The sequence below is a fragment of the Boleophthalmus pectinirostris genome, unplaced genomic scaffold, assembly GCF_026225935.1.
Source record: "Boleophthalmus pectinirostris isolate CB_2022bp ecotype Guang Dong unplaced genomic scaffold, ASM2622593v1 HiC_scaffold_4, whole genome shotgun sequence".
In the NCBI taxonomy this organism is placed as follows: Eukaryota; Metazoa; Chordata; class Actinopteri; order Gobiiformes; family Gobiidae; genus Boleophthalmus; species Boleophthalmus pectinirostris.
The window spans coordinates 7,211,929-7,236,040 of NW_026571353.1; the positions used below are offsets into that span (position 1 = coordinate 7,211,929).

The following is a 24,112-nucleotide window of genomic DNA, read 5'->3' on the forward strand; positions in this document are numbered from 1 at the left end:
GGCAATAACGTCTTTACCCTTGATAAAATTCACCAAACATTATTTTTGTTCAGACTTTAAATCCTCGATCTCTGGAATCGTTGCCAACACAGAATGTAAATCTTCATCTACATTCGTCTCGACAGCTTTGTTTACTGTTGTGCTGTTCCACAAAATGGACCCAGACAGATGCTTGAGTTTGACGTCATGGCTTCACAGCTCTCCGCTGATTGGCCGGTGCGTAGTCTACAACATCTGGGGTTATTGCAAACCATCTAGTGTATTCTGATTTCTGACCTAGTCTCTGGAGAGAAATGGAATTGAATGGAGGCACTAGGTGACACCCACATGGCTACAACTTTGGTGGAGGGTCCTTCAAACGCTTTTCTTCATGGAGATATTACTGCTTTGCCTGGAAGGTTTCACAGTATGGCATTAAATACTTCTATCTTCATGGAGACCAAACCAGACCAAATTACAGGTAAGATCTGCGGAGAGGCAACCCCGCTCACAGTCAGAATGCCTGTTTTTTGAGATGTTTTTGAGCAATAAAACCACCTGTAATTGAATAAATGTAAGGCAGAGCTGTTTAATGTCATATTGTGGAACACAAACAAGCAGGAGATGGACCCCCAACTAAAAAGTTACATCGTGCATCTTTAAAATGCTTTCTAATTAGACGCAGACTTATTTTGACCTCAAGAGCTGCTTATATAATACACCAGTACTGGGAAAAGACAAATTTTGCACAAATACGTGTGAAAAAATTGGGTCAAGAAGGCAGCCGAGATGAATGCCCCACAATTAGTAATTTGAACTCTTATGAATCATTATTTTTGCAGTGCAGAACTAGTACAGAGCAGAATGGGGCCTGAGAACCGCTAGAACAGTCTCATTAAAACACTGGACCAATAGTGAGGGTCTCGGGGGTCCTTGCTCTCGCCCGAAGACAGCTTTTTTCCCCCCTTTTTTGTGTATTTGTTGTCGAGAAGAAGTGGTGAAAACGCGAAAGCACCCAAATCCCAGGGAGCTGTCACTCTTCATTAGCCGGCGGGCCCTTTGGCTTTAGCCGGTCAGCGGAGGTCCACAGAAGAGAAAGGGGCCGGGAGGAAGGGGGGGTGGGCTAACGTGCTAACCGAGCTAACCGATTGTAACCTACGCAGCTTCGGTAGACACAACACCGCTGCGCCCCTTGGACCCTCGTACTCCCACCGCACAGGGCCGGGGGGCACTGAGGGCTCGTTCACAAAGGAAGCCTGTTACAGTTGAGGCTGGACCGGAGATCAGGGGGAGGGGGAGCTACTGGAAATGCTACTGTTGTGGTCCTGACTCTTAACCCCGCGCAGGAGGGACGGAGAGAGGAAAGGAGCTATCAACACCTACTCATGCACCGCAGAAGGAAATTTACCGAGAAAATGTTGAGTTGTTTAAAAATGGTTGGTTCAACGGTTCATGGAAAGCAGATTGGTTTAGTTTTTGAGGAAGGTTACGTGTGTGAAGAAACCAGCCCGCTTACACGAACAATCCATGTATTTCTAAACAATTAAATGATTGCTACATAGTCACGTTTAATGCCGCATTGAGGAACATTCCAGGCAAATCAGTATCATCTGAATGGAAAGTCACAAGGGCCGCACCCTCCACCAAAAACCGTTATGCAGTCGACCTTTTGCAGGATAATAACAATGGAAACTATCGAGTCATTTATTTGTGGGTCTAGAACTGGGGTCTCCACCTTTTTTCCTCCAGTGATTTACCTTTACAAAACAAAAATGCCAGAGAGCTACTATTTTTAGCCGTCACAAGAAACTTTGTATAAAAAGAGCCACAGCGAGCCTTAGACGAGGTACATAAACCATTATCCATTTATTGGTAACATGCTGCAATTCCGACATGCCACTATTTAGACATTGACGTCTAACTGTCGAAGTAAACGTCCCACTTCTTCAACTTTTTAAAAAATTTTTTTATTGTTAATTTAATTGGCACTTTACTATTTTTCAAACATTCCGCTTTTCTGACATGAATACCATATTTTTCGGACTATAAGGCACACTTCAAATCCTTTAATTTTCTCAAAAATCGACACTGCGCTTTATGTATTCATTCTGGTTGTGCTTGATGGACTGTCGGAGCATTACAGAGAGCACACATATTCCGTGTCGAGTTCTTTAGTTTGACAGAAGCTAAACCGCATCAGTGCACAAGAAGCGAGCTGTTATTTTATTTTATTGTTTTTCAGAGCTTATAGTTTATGAAAATGAGCCGTTTGGTTTTAAGTTTTGTTTCTGTAAAATGTAAACAAATGTGCTCAATGCTGCATTAAACACATTATTACTCAATGTACATTTGAGTCGTCCTCGTAGGAAATAAAAAAAACTAACTTAAATGATCCACCCACATTCACATTCATAATACACATTCACCAAGACAGGGAGGCAACGCCGGGTGAATTACGCCACGATCTGCCAATGGATCGTGGATGCCTGGGCTAAGGGATCAGTCTCAAGTGTCGTCCGTTTGTTTCACTTAATGCGCCTTATAATCCAGTGTGACTTGTGTATGAAAACTGACGAGAGAATTCAACATTACTGATATTGCGCCTTCTAGTCCGGTGTGCCTTATGGTCCAAAAAAATAAGGTAACATTAATATGATATCCTATTATACTTTGCACTCCCATTTATCATAAGATGCTTGGGCCGGTGCAAAGCTCTTGATCAGAGAATACTTTGGCCACAGAGGATATCAGACAGTGGGAAAATGTCCTAACTGATGTGGAAAACAGTCCTGCATTTTAAAAAAGAGCGTAGGCCAGCCTTTGGGAAAATATCTAATCTAAAACGGAGGCTTCGTGGGCCCTTTGTGCCTCATTCATTCATTTTGTCATGTAGGTGATCTCTGGAGAACACCATCTATGACGTGTCGGAATAGCGATACTAAAAAGTGTTGGATAACTGGCACTTCTAAATAGAGACATGTCGTAATGAAGGGGTGTCTGAATAGGCGGCAGATACCCCATTTATTAGTGTACAAAGTTGAGGCATCAAAAAGATGTACAATGGTAAAAGTCATTTAATTAAAGGGCCCATCTCATGCAAAATCAACTTTTCAGAGCTTTCTACCTTCTAAGAGTGATGTGTGGGCCTTGTATATGTCGCCAAAGTGTTTTTTAGATTGATTTGGCGTTTTTTTTAAATAAATTGCAGCGTATTTCTGCCACCCTCCCACGTGACAATGAACTAAAGCTGCTACAAAGATGACGCGGCCAAAACAAAACAAAAACTACTAAACAAAAGCGACAGCAGAAGCTCATTGTTCTACACTGCCGTATCCACGATATAATAAATTTATCTACTAGAGTTTATTAATACTTTACCAATCAGTAATGTTCAGCTGATGTTGACGTGGTGCTTGAGCTTCGTGCACCTCAAAGTCCTCGTCTGATTCCGGGTCCAACACATGCGGCTGAACGCGCTGTATCACCATGATGAATAAAAGTTTATTCCTACCACTGTCAGGGTGCACACCTGTCTCCCCCTCCCTCCCTGAGATGGGCGGAGGAAGGGCGGCTCACTCAGAGCCTACGTCACGTTTGGAGGGCGGAGCCTGTGCTTTCTCAGGACGGGCGGGGGGATGAGCAATAGTCAGTCTTTCATAGTTTCTGGTCTGTGACTGTCTCCAAGAAATCAGTAAGATTTCATAACTATTGTGTAATGGATGTTCCAAAACCCAAACTGTGCTTGTTTATGTGCAGAAGATACAATGAAAAGAGTTATTTTGCATGAGATGGGTCCTTTAAACTAATTTTATTTATTCAGGACAATACGGGTAATTCAGAAATCCCTTGGTGAACTACTTGGAAGGTTGGAGATTCCTGGTCTAAAATATAAAAATGACTTCAGTTGAATATGACATTGGATTGAATTAGTATAGGTATTATTTTATTATAATGAACTCCAACATGGAATAAAATCAGTGCGAGTTTGTTCTGGTCCCATGCCTGGATAAAATAAGGCGCCTCTTAGACAAATGACTCAGATTGAGTTGAGCCAGCTTGTTTGGAGCTGTCATTAGCATGCCGACAATGGGTGCGTTGAGTGCATGCTTTATTGTTCGTGGCCCCAAACGCCCCTGGCACCCCTGCCCTCTGTACCCGCGCTCTGGAGCCCAGGGCCTAGGGGCAGCAGAATGTAGCCTGGTCTGAGGAGGAGTGCATGGGGCTGAATACAGACGAAGCAGCCACAAAAGCCCCTCAGGGTGGTTTACACTGTGGCAGCTCTCTCCTCTGCACAACTGATTCTCTCATATGTCACAATAGATACAGAGACTTTCCAAATCTTTTCTTCCTTCCAAATGTGGCATCAGTGTCGGCAAGTGACTAGATTTATAATAATAATATATTTTATGTTTGCTTGTACATATACATTTACATAACTATGCCTTATTTGACACCAGTTTCTTGTTATTTTTGCTACTTATTTAGAATTTATTACCGTATTTTCTGGACTATAGGGCGTGCTCTTAAGCCTCCAACCCTATCATAAAATGACTGTGTGCCCCACAATCCAGAGTGCCCTGTACACGAATTCACTCAGGTGTCCCAGCACGACTTCAGTAAACTACAAAACTGCACCACCCGCAGCGCACGCAAACACACACAGAGCAGACAGCGACCGCGCAGCAAAAAACAACGAATGGAATGGAGGAACAAACCGAAAAAGCGAGCGCAATGTGCCACTTCTAGCCACAACTGAACAACTGAATCACTGCAAACACGCCAACAATCCGTTGGTCCCAGACAGCACCCTCCCTACACGCCACAACTGAACAAAGCCCAGAGTCACCGTGAACGTGACAAACAAAGTCCCACTGACCCATCCAACTGTTGTGTTTCGTTTAAAGTCCGGTGCGGTTTATTTGTGAAAAAAGTTCGAAAATAGACCATTTAATGACAGTGCCTCTTATAATTCAGTTTATCATACTGTGAGATGTATATTGTGAAAATATCGTATCGAGAGTTTTGGATACTGTTACATCCCTAATCGTGAGCCTCCCATTCATATCTTGAGCTTTCCCACGATATCGCAATAAATATCGTACTGTGAGGTTCATACCACGACGATATTGTGAGGTCTTGGATATCGTTACACCCAAGTGTTTGCATGGCCCAGCGCCCTCCTGCCTCGCTGACTTGATCCACCAGACCAGCTCCAGCTCACTGTCCCAAAGACTAAACGCAAGCTTCGTTGGGATCGTGCGTTTTCTGTTGCCGCCCCTCGGCTGTGGAACCAGTTGACATTAAATTAGATCAGAGAGTCGGAGTCTGTAACTGCTTTTAAATCACTCCTTTTTTCACTGATTTTAACAAGTGACATGTACATTTCTTGTTGTTGTTACTGTTGTACTGCATATTGTGTTGTACTGCGATTGTCCTTGTCTTGTTGTGTGTTTGTGTACAGCACTTTGGCCAGCTGTATTTATAAAGTACTTCAAAAAGTTTAAAGTTGGTATGGTAAAGGTGCATTCATTATGTAATTTTTCTGGTTCAAAGTGCGTCAAATGCTTTTCTCCATGGAGATGTTATTGCTTTGTCTGGAATGTTTCACAGTATGGCATTAAACTTTTCCCTTCTTCTTGGAGACCAAACCAGACCAAGTTACAGGTCAGATCTGCGGATAGGCGACCCCACTCACAGTCAGAATACCAGCTTTTAAAGGTATTCTTGAGCTATAAATTTGAGCTGTGATTGAATAAATGTAGAGTAGAGCTGTTTAAAGTCATACTGTGGAACATTCCAGGCAAAGCAATGACATATCCATAGAAACAAGCAGGTGATGGACTCCCCAATCAAAAAGTTACATAGGCTACGTTCAGACTGCAGGGCTTAATGCACACACAACGACGTCAACCGCAGCGAGCGTGCTCAGTATTTACAGAAGTTGTCCAAACATGGAGCACTGAACACCTGGAGATTTTACAGTTCCTCTCGTACTGAACAAAGAACATGAACAACTTACTTGTTTTAAGGAGGAGATTGAGAAGGAGAAGGACGAGGTTTTTGGCCGTGGTGTTTTGTGGGACAGTTCATTGAAAGGAACGTGTGGATGCGGAGACGTAGCCAAGAGCGGTGGGATAGCGATATGCTTCGCTTCAGTGACACGGAGTTCATTAACAATTTTCGTATAACGAGAAGAACGTTTGTGTACATTTGTCGGTTGTTGATAAAGTGTAGGATGGATGAATGTGTTTTGGCTGTTCAGACTGAAGTCGCATGTCAAAAGATCAGATATGTATCGGTTTTAGAACCACATTTCCAAGTGGCCTGGGTCGCATTTGAAAAAATCGGATCTGTGTCATTAAAAGATCAGATACAGGTCACATAGTGGCCAAAAATCTGATTTGGGTCACTTCAGGCTGCAGTGTGAATGCAGCCATAGTGCACCTTTAATGTAACACCGAGTAACTTCACCCGCACGAAATTGAAAGTTAAAAGTTTAATTGAAGTCAAAGGAACAATAATTTAATGGCGACAACCATGTGGAGGCTCTCCTGAAGTCCAAGTGAGAGTCAGGTTTGTGGAAATGCAAGCCTGCTCACAGTAAGTAGCCTATGCATGATTTCCAAGTTTAGTCCAGTTTAGTTTCTTTGGCTAAAAAGTCATAGGTCGGCGCTTTGACACAATAAAATATAATGTATTCTGACACGTCCAAAATTAGGAGTGTCCAAAAGAGCCTGTGCTACAACCGAAGACATGTAATCTATCCATGTAAACGATTGAGAGGGTTGGAGGTATGTTCTGGTTTGTTTGGATGTAGGTTTCACTCTTCCCCCCTGGTCTGTAATCAGAGCTAAAGACTGTGATTGTACGAGGGGGTGTCTGCAGCAGCGCACCTGTACCCCTCCTCTTAAACTACACGCTAACCTGATTTAGGTTTTCTCACACAACACCAGATGCTTCTACTGCTGCTGGACTCGCATTGACACGTAGACCAGCAGGCAAGAGTTGGATGTTTAAATCAGAAAAGGGTGTAACAATTCATCTAAAGACGGATTTAAATGACAATCGCAGAGACCCAGATCATCTATAAACGTATGTCAAATAACTAAAAATGAACACAGTTTTTAAGAAATATCTAATAGCTTTCACTACAGAACCTGTCAGCTCAATACAATTCAGATTGACTTTGAACTCAACCGTTATGTGATTAAATAGGTCAGTTTGCGGTCCACTCTAATCACAATCTCAGTATTAGTCTGATAAAGTTAAATTGGTTACTTATCCAGACTTATTCAGCCTTATATCTGCGGTTGGTTTATGTTGAGTGTGTGTGTGTGTGTGCTGTATTTGTGTGTGTTTGTGTGTGCTGGAGTTAGGCTCTGCCTCAGCCCCACCATCAAAGCGTGGCTAGAGTGTACAGAGGAGAGATGGCTGCTGGCGGAGTCCTTCTAGGATCTGGATCAAAACTGTGTCTGAAGGCAGAGATTTGTTTGGCCTGTGAAGGGCTTCTGATATTTACCAATAGGGCGAGTTTATAAAGCGACTTTCATCTTCATCAGTTAACCATTTAGGCTGGAAATGAATGCTGAAAAGTGTAATGTACTGCATTATACGACGGTATTTGGTATTTAGTCAATGACCGACAGACAGAATCCAGATTGTACAAAAGAGATTGCAGTATAAAGGACCACTGCAAACTCACAAAACTTGTACTAGAATGTTGTGATATTGTCAAAGACAAAGCATGTACAGAAGAACCGCAGAAAGCCCAGAGCAGTGAGAGAAAGCCCGACTACTGCAGTGAATCTACTGAAGGAGAGACAGAGAGAGCTCCCGGCACTGGCGACGTGGATACCTGTGATGGTGTCTGCGAACACGGGCTCTAACAGCGCCCCCTTGTGGAGGCCGTACAGAGTGGCCCTGTACCAGGTGGTGGGGCTGAGTCCTGATAGGCTGAGGCTGCGCGCTTCTCCAGGCACTGTGTGGTTCTGCCACTCAGCGCCAGCCTCCGCATCACTCAGCTCCACCAGGAAGCCCTCAAACGCCCCGTCCTCCGCCCACCACGACAGCACGAAGCTGTCCCAGGACACCTCGCTAACCGTCACGTTGGTAATGACGGGCTTCTCCTCCTCTGGACACACACAACAGGCAGTTAAGAACATCCCATACAGGGTTCTATCTTCACGTTCTTCATCCAGTAAGAACCACGGAAGTACCTGGAAGGGAATGTGCTCAATGATGCAGTTTGATTACAACACAAGTTTATGAAGCAGACAGACATCTGAAAAGTGTTCTGGCAGCAGTGCATAGCTCTGGGAGTCAGAGAAGCCTCTCTGAGCTTTACTCACAGATCTACTGTAACAATGCTTTATGTCATTGTGACATTTTAGCTTTTCTATCCCTGAGCTCCCTCCCTCCCTTCATCTAATAAATACATCACTCACTGCACCAGGGAAGATTGCAGATTGCTTTGCACAGTGAGCCCCACTGTTGAATGGCTCAAAGGTCAGCTACAAAACTCCATTTTGCTTTTTGCTAACTTCAGGACAAGCTTTAGTTCTGTACAGCCCTGTCAAATCCATTTGAAAAGAACTTTTATAAAAAAGAAAACTAAAATTTGTTCCTCCTGACAATCCCCAACTCACTTGACAAGTAAGAAAACTTTTCTTCAAAACAAATAATATAAAACAAATAGGACACTGACAGACGAGTCCTCCTGGACACCTCCAGCTGAAAGGAGGTCAGAGCTACTTCTTTCATTCCACATTCAATCATCTCATTTCTGTCAAAGGAAAACCCAGAAGGCCCTCACTTTGTCTGGATGGAAATATTCTGCTATTTCCACTACAAAGGCTGAGCCAACAAACAGCCTCATTATGAGCGCTCTCGGCTCCAGATTATCATATAAGAGTGCTGCTACAGAGACAGAAACATGCTGCTATAGAGTGGTCCTATAGAGGCCAGACATGCTGATGCTGCGTGTGCACATTAATGGCTGTAAATGAGCCATTAACACAGAAGGTGCGACGTAGCCCGGGCAGAGCTCAGGAGTACGCCGTCCACTTCAAACGTGTGGGGAGCCGTGCAGAGACCACCGGCCACAAACCTAATTGGACGCCTTTGTGAGTGCAGGCATTCACGACAGATTAGAACCAGAGAAACAGGCAGGTAAACATCACAGCTCCGTTTGCTGAATAGAAAAGAAACAATTGATACTTTGCAGCTGATGTCATCGACATTTCCTTAGGACGTGGTGCTAACTGTAGGCACTGCTCTGTCTGAAGCTCTGTTACTCCAGTTACTTTCATCTTTGTTTTAACCCAATCTGACTTGAAAATGTTCAAAGTATGATAATGAGTTTATCTGTTTCCATGGAGACAAGCACCAAGCCAATTTACAGGTCTGATCTGTGGAGAGGTGGGCTTACTTACAGCATAATGGATCTTTTTCAAGGTACTGACACAACAAGGTGCTGGACTCTTACCAGAAAAGTTACACAGTGCACCTTTAACTTGGTTTTGTATTTTTTTTCTTACAACTTTTTGTCATTATTCGCCAATGTGTGCGTCGTATCACCATTGTAACCGCTGAACATTCCGCCGCAGACATACATGTAGACCCCCAAGTGTGATGTCACTGCAAAGTATCAATACAAAAAGATGGGAGCCTTGGATCAGATCATATGGCTTTATTTCAGCTGCCAAAGATGAACCGATCCCGAGCCAGATACCAGGGTTACATTTTTTCACTTTCAACGCGATTTAAGGGCTACCGTAAAGACGTTCCTGGAAACTCCAGGGACAGATGAATCCAACAGTCATTTCTCATTCCCAAGGTTTAAATATAGACATTTGAGCAGAAGCCTGGGCTGTCCACGACTCATCTGTTTTCTGTCTGGTAAAGCGGCTTGGCAAAGTCTATTTTGACATTTAAAATTGCCGAAACAGTGCAAAAAAAAAATTCTTAATCCAGCTATTAAGACATTTTTATGACTGTTTGACTAATCCAATTTCATATTTTTTCTCTTTCCCTCTTACCCTCTCTGTTGTATTGATATATTGAGCTATACAAATAAACTGAATTGAATTAAAGCCCCACTGCATAACATTTCATCCAAAAAAAACACGTTTAAACCTTTTTTATTGTACTGAAAAACTTGTGAGTGGGCTTGCATCTCCACAAACCTGACTCTTAGTTGGTCAGTAGGAGAGCCTCCACTTGCAGTGCATTTTGTATGTCCTTCTGAGACCTGGCCCATTCATTTGTGTCCTTTGTAGTGGACAGTGAGTTAACCAGTCTGTCTTTTAAGCGTTTTGAGATCGACTCTTAATGGGGGACTAGGTTCCTCTTCCTAAATAGGTCTGGGGGATTACAGGTCCTATCATACTGTCATTTAACAGAAGTTAGTTTGCGACTGCACTATGATAAGGAGGAGTCTATGGCTACGTTCAGACTGCAGGGCTTAACGCTCAATTTGGATTTTTTTGTGAAATCCGACGTTTTTGCGAGGTCGTTCACATTTCCAATTAAATGTGACTTGTATGTGACTCCAGTGTGAACATTAAATGACCCAAAAGTGTCCTGCATGCGCATTGGAGGACACGATGACGTCAACCACAGTGAGCGTGCTCTGTGTTTACGGAAGTTGTCCAAACATGGACGCGAGCACTGAGCACCTGGAAATTTTAAAGTTCCTCTCGTACCGGAGCCAGAACATGAACAACTTACTTGTTTTAAGGGGGAGATTGAGAAGGACGAGGTTTTTGGTCATGGTGTTTTGTGGGACAGCGGCAGCAACGTCCGTTGAAAGGAACGTGTGGATGTGGAGACGTAGACAAGAGTGGTGAGTGGTGATGTGCTTTGCTTCAGTGACACGGAGTTCATTAACTATTTTCGCCTACTTCAGCGCAGAATAGTGACGTTTGTGACTTGTTGATAACGTGTAGGTCGGGTGAATGCGCTTTGGCCGTTCAGACTGAAGTCGCATGTCAAACGATCGGATATGTACCGGTTTTAGGAGCACATATTGAAGTGTTCTGGGTCGCATTTGAAAAAATCAGATCTGTGTGGTTCAGACTGTCATTAAAAGATCAGATACAGGTCACATAGGGGCCAAAAAATCAGATTTGGGTCACTTCAGGCTGCAGTGTGAACGTAGCCTAAGTCTAAAAACCTTTTGAGTCAACTGTAGAAGCTTGGCAGAGATGTTGGTCATCAAAGAAGTTGTTTTTGTTAGGTTGTTAATGCAGATTTAACACCAAAATGTCCTCACTGTCCATTACAGAGGACATGTTTCAGAATTATAAATACAAATAAATTGAACTAAATCTAAATGCTAAGGTGTTTATTTACCTCCAAACAGAAGTGGTGGATGGAAAATCATTAAAAAAAATATATATATGTTGCAATACACTTTTTTTCTTTGGGTCCCAGAAGGATATAATGTGTGTAGAATCCCTTAGTTGTCCAGGTAGACTCCATAGCAAAGGAAAAATTCAATTTGTCAACTGGACAAACATTTATTTAGGTCTAAAACATTTTGGTGGTTGGAAGAAGCATTTTAAACCTCAATAAACATTTGTCCAGTTGACAAATTGAATTTCACCTTTACCAATTTTTTGGAATGTTTCAAATTATGGTTTTAAGTTTCTATCTCCTGAACGTTACACAGTGTTGCTTTAAAATACATAATTCACTATTCAAATTCTCTCTTATAACATATATTGATGAACCATACATACAGTAAGTCTATTCCAAATAAGTCGTGGAGAAAATAGCTTCTGCAAATAGTAAATCAAATTATCTTTAAAGGCCCTATATTACGCAAAATTGACTGTTGTGCGCTTTAACATGTTCGAATGTTGTTACCTCCTTAAAACAGACCTGGAGTTGTGTTTTCATTCACACAAGTTTGAGAAATCCTTTATTATTAGTCTGTCTACATCTCCAAAGCTCAAAATGCTCGGTTTTGGTTTAGTAGTTTTCAAATTAAGAGCTACATTTTACCTTTAGTTTTGTAGTCAATGGCAATTCCAGGGTTGAACTGATTCCAGCGAAGGTGTATGGAGTTTAAAAACACAGTGGAGCACGTCCTGTATTACCATGTTTTCTGTTTGAGAGAAGATCTCATCCTAAATATGCAGGATTTCTATAATAAACGAGTGAGAATGAAACAAAACACAACTCCAGGTCTGTTTTTTTGCGAGGAAACAACATGACAACACAGCTCAGGGCCTTTTCACCTTACGGGAATGAGAATGAATCCACCTATATACAAATCTTATCTCATGCGGTTAGACAGACGTGCGATGTGCGGCGTATCAAATGTCCCCCGGAGATATCACCATTCTGATACCTCCCATTTGTCGTCCACACATCCACGTACTTTATACACCTACAAAACCGCTCTATATCGAACAAACCCGGTTCAGATGATCGGCTGTACATGCTTCTAGCCAATGACCTCTCAGCCCGTCCCTCTTCCCCGGTTGTTCTTATCTAACCGGATCGAACTGGGGTACGGTTGAAGCCAGCATCCCAGTAGATCTCATTAGCCGCCGCGGGGCTGTCATGGCGGCTCTGGTAATTGCGCGATGGAGCCACATAAGCGTGCGTTTGCGTGGCTTCTGGGGCAAAGGCTCTTCCTCCTTCTGTGACATCGTGTTTCATGTGTGGAACGAGGCTGGGTACTGGGAGAGTCCTACTTTTAGACCAGTCAGTAGCTGGTGATCTCGATTGTAGGAGGATTTTATTGCATTTTATTAGCTATTTAACAAGTCAGTGTACAGTTAACCTACATAAAGCCCAAGTTTAAGAAGTGGCTGTACCCATTTTTTCATGTACAGATTTACAGTATTGCATAAGCAGCTCTTATGGTAGAAAAAAGACACCTTTTATCCTCTGAGAATCAGGAAGTGCTGGACTCTTACCAGAAAATTTACATAGTGCACGTTTAAATCCATTTAGCATTTTTCTTTTTTTCGTTTTCACAGTATCTTACAACTTATTCTAATCTGTGCGTCGTATCTCTGCTGAACTTCCCTCCATAGACATATACGTACAACACCCCAGCTTGATGTCACTGCAAGGTATCAATGCATTACCCATTTTTCCCGTGTAGTGATATGTTGTACAGAAATATAATATAAGCAGCTCTTATGGTAGAAACGACACGCGTTTTATCCTCTGAGAATCAGGAAGTGCGCTGTTAGCATGCTAGTTTTCATTTGTTTGCATTACCATGGCGGAAAAACTCTGCTTTGGTCTCTGAAAGTTGTGAAAAGTGCTTATAAGATCATCAACGTAAGTAATAACTTTGAACTGCTGCAAAATGAGCCAGTCCTGTTTTTCACTAAAAGACAGTAACAATCTGTTAAAAGTAATGCAATTTTACAATTTTCTCTCCACTCCAGCCCAAGTCTGTACATTTTGTTTGTGCCAGCACCAAGCCAAAGAAAAAGGTACGACTTGCCGGCAGTAAAATGATGGAAACGTTCAACTTTCTTACAAGACGACATACAGTATTTTATGCTCCATCAGTTCTAATTCCAAATCCGTTTTTGCATCAAGAAAAGCATCTGATACAAGACAAATGTGGTCAAATGTCTATAGAAAATGGGGTCACTGTATAATGCAGTGATGAAAAAGTTCATTTTCTTCATGAACTATTTCAAAGTTCAGTTCACAGATTTCAAAATGAACTAGTTCATTCATAGTTCATAATTGTTTATAGTTAATAGTTCGATCACAGTTCCAAAAAATTAACCAGTTCATAGTTTAGTTTAGTTTTTTTTCAATATGTTGCTGCGAGCTATTATTTTTCAGTATCATTGCCAAACCCCATATAGAACCACAGACAGCAAGTATGTTATCAGCTTTAACAATGAATCTATGTGTTAGATTCCTTATCCAACCAGGGTTCACATTACCTACAATAAACTGCAGCACAAGGTTGTCCCGCTGCAGCTGAGAGACAGTGGAGCTGCTCCTGTACACAGTCAGTGGGATTTGGGTAAAGGATCTGTCTCGACTGTCTTTTGATTTCGTACGTGCTTTCATATACCTTGAAAGTGTCGCCGGGTGCTTCAGTTCAATGTGTCGTTTTAAGTTTGCTGTGGATGTAAAGTGTGGATTTTCTTTTTGAAAGCCGGCGGGCAAAGTTTGCACATAAATGTGAGGTTATTCCCTTCCTCAGTGACCTTGTCATAGAGTCTTTTAAATGTTCACATGATGAATCCTTGTTGTTTCTGCTACAGTCGCCTACATGATGCTTTTTTGTTTTGTGGTGTTTCACTGACACATGCAGCGATGCGGCGCTGGTGGCTCGTCTTGTTGCCAGATTGAATGTTTTTCTGCTAAATATTAAGGACTCTTTATGTTGTGTTTAGCCGGGTGTCCAACTGTGTGTGTCCTCTGTCTATGGAACAGTCCTCTCTCTGCTCTGCTCTCACACTTTGATAAAAACAGCAGTAGTTTTGTTTCTGGCCTAAACTATGCTGAAGTTCACTTTTATTTATCGTGGAGCAGACACAAGAACGTTTAAAGCAGCACTTCAGTGTTGTGCACGTGGATCTATGGCTGTGCATGGGTGTAAACAAGTGCACGTGAGTGACGTGACTCTGGGGGTGCGTTCAGGGACAGTACGGTGTCACACACAGACAAATTACTCCACAGATAAATATTGATACTGCGCCACATATTAGGACATTTATCTGTCTGTAAATTGGACTATATGGACATAATATAGAGCAGGAGTGCTCAATACATCGTTCGCGATCTACCAGTCGATCGCCAAGGTCGTGTGGGTAGATCGCCATGTCTTAGTACTCGTCTCGGACTCGCGTTTGGACTCGGTCTTGTCTCTCACTCGAGGTCTGACACTCAACAAGTGCGATCATATTTCATTACGGCCGCTGCTGTTGGCAATAAAGCGGGGTGCAGGAGCGTGTAGGGCGTCTCAGTGCAGCCTGTGCGCTCATTTGAAACCCGCGGAGACTCTACGACACATCACAAACACACACGCTCCCTATGCACGGCTCGTCTGCGACAGTGTGTGCCCTCGTGTACCAGCGTGCATCACAGGGCAGGTTCAACTTCCTAAACATCCTACCTGTCCATCTGCCTCACGTCAGCACGCCGCCCCTCGCCTTTTCACGCTCTCGCTCCTTCCTGCGTACAGCGAACATAAGCCCCTCCCACAGTGCGGCTGATTAGAAGAGCAAGACCAAACGTGAAGCAAAAACGAGCCTAAATTTATGTTCCAGTGTTGGCACAAAGCAGGTCTACAGCATAGAGCAGATCTACAGAACAGACCTACTGCCACATTTGACTGAAGTTTGTCTAACAAAAGTGCACAAATGCATCTGTGTTTGTCACGATGTGCGTTTGGTTTGGTAAATGTGCAGAGGCTGGTAAATATCACTGCAAAACCAGAAAAGAATGCAACTCCAGTTTGGAACTTTGAGAACCCCTTCTTTAAGAGAACTTCCTCTGGCACTTTACACAAAACTGTGAAAAAAGTGAAGGAAGATTTTTAAAACCTGTTTTTTAAACTGTGGGTGAGGGTCCAAAAAAGGGGCACAGAGTGTTTCAGTGCAGTTTGCTTGGCTTTGTATTAGGTAGATCATTATGACTTGGTCATTTTGTAAGTAGCTCACATGCTGAAAAAGTGTGAGCACCTCTGGTCTAGAGAGTCTAAACTTTATAACAGGTATGACATTCCCACATGGACTATTGCAAGATTAAGGCCAATAGCTGATATGTCTCCAATACTCCATACTGGCCAACCGTTATATTGGTCAGGCACTAGTATGGAGTATTGTATCGAATCATGAGGGACCCTGTGATTTGATTCCCAGCCCTATCCGATACCGATATATGAAAAAATCCCAACAATAGCTGTAATAACATTCAAATGATATTAATGACACTTCTCTAATACAACTCCCTACATGCTAATCTCCCATGTTTGGTCACTCCATCTGACCCCGCCCCTCACCCCTCACCCCTCTCCCCCCCTCCCTCTCTCCCCTCTCGCTCGCCCACTGTTGCGCCCCCGTCGTGTCTGGAGACGATAAGGCGTTCGGGGACTGTCCGTGCGCGGGATTAGCCCTCTGCTTATGGCCCCGGGACAATGCGCCAACAGGCTCCCAGCATGTGGTGCCTTTATCGGACGCGGCCAGGGTTCATCGTGGTCACATGGTACAAAAGAGCACAACCATTATCACATGAATGAAGATTGTCCTAACAGTCCGTCGCTGCACGCCCACCGGCCAATCTCGCACTCTGCGACATGATCTAATCTATGTCGGCGCACGGACAAGATACGAGAAAAATTGTGCTGTCAGTTGTCAGTAATAGTTGGGAGTGTTATGTGTTCAATGAGAATTTGATGCATTTGGCAAGTTAAAATTTTCTTTGGTAAACACAGATAGTAGTCATTTCCTTCAGAATCTACATAAATCCCTTTGTGTTGTACTCCATTTGAAGAAACTGCCAAAAATATGAATCATTAGTATTGAAAATCAGATACTACTCCATGCTAAAACTTGTATTGAAACCTGATGTCTCATTCGGCCAAGTATCAATACTAAAATGTCAGATTCACAGGAGACTAAACTAGAATACACCCACCGACCTACCTGGACCACTAAAGGATTATAAAGATATAAGACCACATGGGAATAAAAAAGAAAGTACTACGATTTAATGTTGAAAATGACACGCTATTGTCCTTTTTTGTTATTGCCAATTGAATAATGCCAATTAATACCAATTAAGTAATAATGCAAAGTAATGTAAACTGGATTTAATTATCACTGAAAACATCTAGGTAAGGGGTCAAGTGTTTTAACAGTTAAAGGTCCTATATCAGTGGACTAAAGAACACGCCTCAGTGGAATATATGTGAAAATCGGTTCGGGTTCAGTAGCACAACCAAAATTAATACATAAGGCACCAGAATATAAAGTGCACTGCAGATTTATTTGAAAATTTTAAGTGTGCATTATAATCCAAAAATACAGTACTCAAGTTTAAAAAAGGAAAAACAATAATCAGTGTTTCCTACAGATTTGGTTAAGCAAGACGGTGTATGTATATTGCGGAGATGTATGTATATATCTATATTGCAACCCACTTTGGGAAACAGTGTTTTATATTACACAAAACTGACTCTTGTGAGCTGAGCTTTAAGACACATGTGTTTTAATGTTGTTACCTCCTCAAAAACAAACTTGCAGTTGTGTTTTGTTTCATTCACATGTTTGAGGAACCCTTTATTATTATTAGTCTGTGTACATCTCCAAAACTCAAAATGCTTTGCTCCACCTTGTGATGTCATGTAGTTGTAGTTTTCATGTTGGCAGCTCCTTTTATCTTTAGTTCAGTAAAAGCAGGCAATTCTAATGGTGAAATTGGAATATGGAATTTAAATACACAGTGGAGCACTTCCTGTATTACCACATGACATCACAAGGTGGAACATGGTATTTTCTGTCTGAGAGAAGAACTCAGCCAAAATATGCAGGGTTTGTGTGATAAATATATGCAAAAAACTAAACAAAACAAAACAAAAAACATTAAAAACACAACTCCTGGTATGTTTATGATGAGAAAACATGTTAACACTTTATAATAACTACACCTTATTTAGCCTTAATAAAGTATGAATAAAGACTTAATTAATCATGAACAGAGACTTACTTAATAATGATTCACGCTTAGTAAATGCTTAATAAAGGATAATTAGTTTTCACTTTAGAAAAACTCTCAAAAAGACTTAACTAACAGATAACAGCTGCCTGAATTATCATTGCATTGCATTATTAGTAAATCATTCTGTCATAGTTTACTAATGATTAATAAATGCTCAAATGGTTAGTCCAGGAGTAATTAAGTATGAAATAATTATGAGTAACTATTTACAGCACAGGCAAATTAAGTGCAAGTGCTAATTAAGGTAGTAATTAAGTAGTTACTAAGTGTGAATCATTATTAATTAAGTCTTTGTTCATGTTTTATTAAGGCTAAATAAGGTGTAGTTAGTATAAAGTGTTACTGAAAACATTATAACAGGGGTGTCAAACTCAAATTCACAGAGGGCCAAAATTAAAAACTGGGACTAAGTTGTGGGCCAAACTAAATATTTACTGAAAAATTTCAACAACATTTGCATGTTTTCTCTTCTTTCGAGATATATAATGTTAAATCTTTTCTTATTAAAATAAATGTTTAATAATAGTTTTGTTTAAACATTGAATCCAGAACAAGAATAATATAAAATAATAACAACATTTTAAATAAATAATGTCTCTATAGTCTATCTATAGCCAGCGGGCAGCTCTAATACATATTTGATATGATCTCGCGGGCCAAATTTAACATTATTGTGGGCCAAATTTGGGCCCCAGACCTGAGTTTGACATGTCTGCATTATAACATCGATCAGAAAATAGCGTAATATGTGCCTTTTAATTTCTAAAAGTGCACAATATTATTAATAAATCAACAAAATTGAATACGCATAATAAAGTGGATACAGTCATTGCTCTTGGGTTTAATACTGTCATCGTGTCTTTGGGCAAGACACTTCACTCATCTTACCAGTGAGATTATGTTAGCCAGATCGTTTGAGGCTATAGAGCTGAGAAAAGCTTCCAAGGTTCCATAAATTTTCCCCTGGGTGCTATTAATGGACAAATACATTATCATATTACTCCAATTATTTTATTTTCCAATAGCGTGCAGTTGCCATCCACGCAAACTGAAGACGCACAATGGCCCTTTAGCATTATGCGGTCCCAAATATCCATATAAACGCCATATCCATTTCTCCTATAAGTATACACTATATTAAAGCATTGCATAACTAAAGGATTTACCACGACTTGGCTCAGACTGGGACATCCTGCTCGCCACAATCGCCTCATTTGTCTTTTCTTGTTCAGGTTTAGAAAAATAACACGGGGAAAAATAAGGAAAACAAACCCACAATTTTAAATGAGGCTTGGCGGAAAATGGAGTAAAGGTATAGACACCAACAATGGGTCTGATTCATTGGCGTGGTCTGCTTCAGTTTGGCTCGGAGGGATGAATAAATGAAGCTACAGTAAATGCGAGCTGCTCTGATCCTTAAGTGTGTGGAAACAGAGCTCAGAGCAGCTTTGTCCCACACAGACCATCGCTGTTGGAGCGCGTGGAAAGATTTGAACAGTGAATGAAGCTAAAAACACTCAGGTATTACAAGGAGTTTCATTTTGGTTTTGGTTGGACAAAGATGAGTTGTTTTATATTACACACAATTGACTCTTGTGAGCTTTAAGTCACGTTATACTGTTGTTACCAATTTTAGTTCCTCTATACAATTGCTCCAGAGCTCCATCCCTTTAACAGATACACAAAATTTCATAATGTTTGTTCTGATTTTCTTTTTGATTAACATGGTCGTACCTCTGAGCTCATATTGGCTATTTCAGATTTTGAACATATTCTGTAATGATTTAAAATAAAGAGATTGTTGTTTACTTTGAACATGACTAAATGGTAAAATTTCAAAGTCTGAAGGCGTATAAATACTGCATTGGTTGGTTCATTATAAGTTGGTAATGTGATTGCTCTTATTGCCTTTTTTGCAAGGTAAAGAGTGGATTTGGATTACTACTATTACTACTATTAGTACTTTTCGGACTACAAGACGCACTTAAAATTCTTAAATTTTCTCAAAAACTGACAGTGTGCCTTATAATCCGGTGCACCTTATGTATTAATTCTCATTGTGCTTACTGACAGTAATCAGTTCATAGTCAAGGTCAGTTAAATACAATCAATCAATGAACCTGCCCAGGGACGACAGGTGGAAATTAGCACTGGTGCTAGTGGCTAGGCACTTCACCCACATTGCCTAGCATGAAAGTGGTGTGTGTGTGAGTGATGGTGGTGGTGATCGGAAGGACCGTTGGCGCCGATTGGCATGGCAGCAGAGCTTCTGTCAGTCTGCCCCAGAGCAGCTGTGGCTACAACAATAGCTTACCATCACCAGGTATAGAGTGAATGAATAATACTGAATAATGTTCTGTAAAGCGTCTTTGTGACAACAAAAAAAAAAATGTCTGTGAAAAGCGCTATATAAATAAAGACTTACTTACGTACTTACTTACTTAGTGACCTCGAACTGATTTTATGTGGCACAAGGCGCTCAAAAATCTGTCAAAATGTTTTAGTCCGACTTTGGTAAACTACAAAGCCGCACCGCTTGATGAATTGTCAGAGCATTACAGCTACCGTAGTCAGGAGCAGAGTAAAGGAGAAAAATATAGTTCTGTGTCGACTCAACGCACACTGCTGCCTTGTCGCAGAAAGAACACATATATTCCACTAAGTCATGTCCTTTAGTCCGACAGAAGCTGAACCGCATCAGGGTACAAGGAGCAAGCTGTTTTTTCAGAGCTTATAGTTTATCCAAATGAGCAATGTGGGTTTAAGTTTTGTTCCTGTAAAAAGTAAACAAATGTGCCAGAGCTGCATTAAACACATTATTACTCAATGTATATTTGAGTCGTTTTTGTAGGAAATAAAAAATCCAAACTTAAATGATCCACCCACATTCATATTGATAATCCACATTCACCAAGACAGGGAGGCAACGCCGGGCGAGTTACGCCACGATCTGCCGATGGATCATGGACGCCTGGGTTAAAGATCAGTCTTAAGTGTCATCCATTTGTTTCGCTTAATGTGCCTTATAATCCAGTGCACCTTATAGTCCGAAAAATACAGTAGTCTTATATTATATGTATGTAATGTCATGAAGTGGTAGTTCTCAAGTTAACAGCTACCTTACTTTTTTTTTCAGTACAGATGGGCAGGGCTGAAATTATCCAAATGATTCTAGTGAAGGTGAATGGGGTTTTAAAACACAGTGGAGCACTTCCTGTATTACCAAATGACATCACAAGGTGGGACAGAGCGTTTTCTGTTTGAGAGAAGAACTAAATCTGCAGGGTTTGTGTGTTAAACATGTGGAAATGAAACAAAACAGAACTCAACTTATGTCTGTGATGAGGAAACATTATAAGATAGATTGGAAAATGCAAGAACATCTTCAGTAAACGAATGCATCTTTAACTGTTTTTGAAGGGAAAATATTGTGTTTTGGAACATTTGTGGGGAAAAAATGGTGAAATGGTCTGGAACATGCTGATTTCATAACAATTACTAGAAAACATAAAACTGTTCTAGCTACTTGTTTGTATCTGTCTAGTTTTATTTCTTTGTATATTTTATGAATTCTTTGTTGTCAGTGGAATCCAGAAGCGTTCCATTTGAAAATTCAGAATTGCTGGTCCAGATGACAACATTTAATACCTTTATTACCACAAATGACTATTACAGGCTTTTCTAAAATGAATTTGGTCCAACACAACTCTCAAAAACTAGACGTGGGTGATGTATGGTATGTAAAAAAGATTAAATAATAATAAAATAAACAATAAAAGATAATATTGCAAATGTTGTTTTGATGTGCGAAATTGGAATAACTAACAAAAATACAAAAAATTGGTGCAAAGAGTAGAAACTTTTTTGTGTGTGTTTAATCTTACAATTTTTCACTTCATGTGTGAAACTTGAATGTCGATAATTTCTACATTTTTGTTTAAATATCGTTACTGCGAAAAAAAAAAATCCAGATGTATGAAAAATTCTGAATGTTTGGTTTTTAAAATTATTTGCAGCAGTCCAAACTTTTTCCTCACTTTCCACCTTCCTCGCATCCTAAGTAGTCACCGTGATGAGTTTGTAAGTGCTTTTCACAACTAGCATGCTAACAGCGCACATGGTTTCGTGCTTTATAATTAGATGCAGACAGCGCACGTCGGTCTCATTTTGATTCTATGGACCAGAGCTTTTTTAATTGTGCTTGTCGTATTTTACAACTTTCAGAGACCACCGCAGAGTTTAACCATTACAACAGCCCTAACAACAACTAGCATGCTAACAGCACACCATTCCTAGTTTCTGGTTTGCGAACAACAACATTGCTTTTTAATTGGATGCAGACAGCAAACATTGGTCTCATTTTGACCTACAGAACGCAACTTCAAATTTCACAAGGACACAGTAGAGTTTCGCCATCACGACAATGCTAACAACAACTAGCATGCTAACAGCGCATCAGCCTTACTTTCTGGTTTGCAAACAATAATCTTGCTTTTTAATTCGAAGCAGACAGAGCACGTCGGTCTCATTTTGCCCATACTGAAAAGAACTTTTGAAACTATGCTTTTCGTATTTTACAACTTTCAGAGGCCACCACAGAGTTTTGCCGTCACAACAGTGCTAAGAACAACTAGCATGCTAACAGCACACCAGCCTTATTTTCTGGTTTGCGAACAATAATTCTGCTTTTTAACTGGATGCAGACAGCGCACGTCGGTCTCATTTTGACCTACAGAACAGAACATTTTAAATTGTGCTTTTCAAATTATTTTGCCATCACAACAATACCAACAACAACTAGCATGCTAACAGTGCACGAGCCTTACTTTCTAGTTTGCAAACAATAATTTTGCTTTTTAATTTGATGAAGAAAGCACATAGCAGTCTCATGTTGCCCTATGAGCTGCTTATATAATATATCTGTAACAGCCTAGAGAATTTTATGTTCTTGCATGAAAAAATGAGTACAGCCACCTTATTTTATTTTATTTTTGCGTATTTTGTCAACACCCAAAACAGCTGACATCACCAACCGCTCATTCAACCGTCACATTTCCATCTCCCCATGCAGTTCCGTGACTAACCTGTAGGTGCAGAGATGGTGGCTGGCGCGCTGGCCCTCCTTCCTCTCTCGGCGGTGATCTTGATGGTGTAGAGCATCCCGGGCGTCAGGTTTTTGAAGGTGTGGGTCTCGGTTCCGGAGCGGACCACGGCCTCGTCCTTCTGTCCGTCAGCAGACACGTACACCAGCCTGTACGAGTCCACTTTGGCCATGGGGCGCTTCCACTGCAGCGTCATGGAGGTCTCGCTCACCTCGGTCACGGCGAGGTCTTTAGGGGCGTCCAGGGCTGCAGGGAGAAAGATGGCAAGATAAGTTTATTTGTATAGCATAATTCGTACACAAAGTAACTCAAAGTGCTTTACGGAATAAGAAATACATTAAAATGGCAATCCCAAATTAAAACCTTTCAGTCAAACGCAGCTAAACAAAACCGTTTTGAGCCTGGATTTAAACAGCATCAAAGTAAAGGCCTGTCTCACATGTTCAGGAAGATGTCCAGGTTTTAGCTGCATGAACCTGAAACGCTGACTCCCTGTGTTTAGTCCTGACTCTGGGCACCAGCAGGAGGCCGGTCCATGAAGTCCTCAGAGTGTGAGATGGTTCCTATGGCACTAACATGTCACAGATGTACTTTGTTGCTTGGCCATGGAGAGACTTGTACACAAACAGAGCTGCTAAAGTCTGTCCTCTTAGGCTGTTTATATGATGACGGTCTGAACAGAAGACACAAAAGCGGCATTGCGTGTTCACTTTTTATTCCGCCTTTAGACGAGCGTTTTCGGGAGGAAATCTGCGTGCATACGCTGATGCAAAAGTGTGTGGAATTTTATTGGATATGCATGCCAGGCGGCTAGGTGGTGAGGCTAGGTGGCGATGTATGTGACGTAAATGCGTACGCGAAGTGAGCAGATCTGACCAGAGTTTTGCTTCTTGGGCAGGGTAGACGGAAACGCTATGGCGAAACAGTGCAGTGATCTGAACACAGGACGCATGTGCTCAGACTTCTTGGTTCGAGTCAGGACTCAAAGATTCATAGTGGATATATATTAACTGTTATTTAAAGAATGGGTATTAGACTTCTATGAGTACAAGTTGCTAAAACATAACATATTTAGATCACCATGCTACCTTGGTTGGTTAAGTTAAAGATGCACTATGTAACTTTTTGGTTGGGTGTCTCTTACCTGGATTTGTCATTGCTCTGCTTGGAATGTTCCACAGTATGACATTAAACAGCTCTACCTCACATTTATTCAAGTATAGATGCTTTTATAGCTCAAAAATGCCCAGAAAAACAGGCATGCTAGATAATTTAAATACAGGACTACATTCATACCACACTGCATACAACTGTAC

At 41.2% G+C, this 24,112-nt stretch overlaps 1 protein-coding gene across 3 annotated transcripts in view; it reads right to left on the reverse strand.

Moving 5' to 3' along the window:
- The window catches only part of tncb (tenascin Cb), a 100,710-nt gene that overhangs the window by 28,218 nt on the left and 48,380 nt on the right, over positions 1-24,112 (reverse strand). For 2 of the 3 annotated variants that reach the window (XM_055161593.1, XM_020927037.2), the window contains exons 9-10: positions 22,779-23,042; positions 7,835-8,110 (exon numbers count right to left, since the gene is read on the reverse strand). In XM_055161593.1, the coding sequence (XP_055017568.1) occupies positions 7,835-8,110; positions 22,779-23,042 (540 nt within the window). The remainder of the gene's footprint in view (positions 1-7,834; positions 8,111-22,778; positions 23,043-24,112) is intronic. The other variant, XM_055161594.1, reaches the window with a different exon arrangement.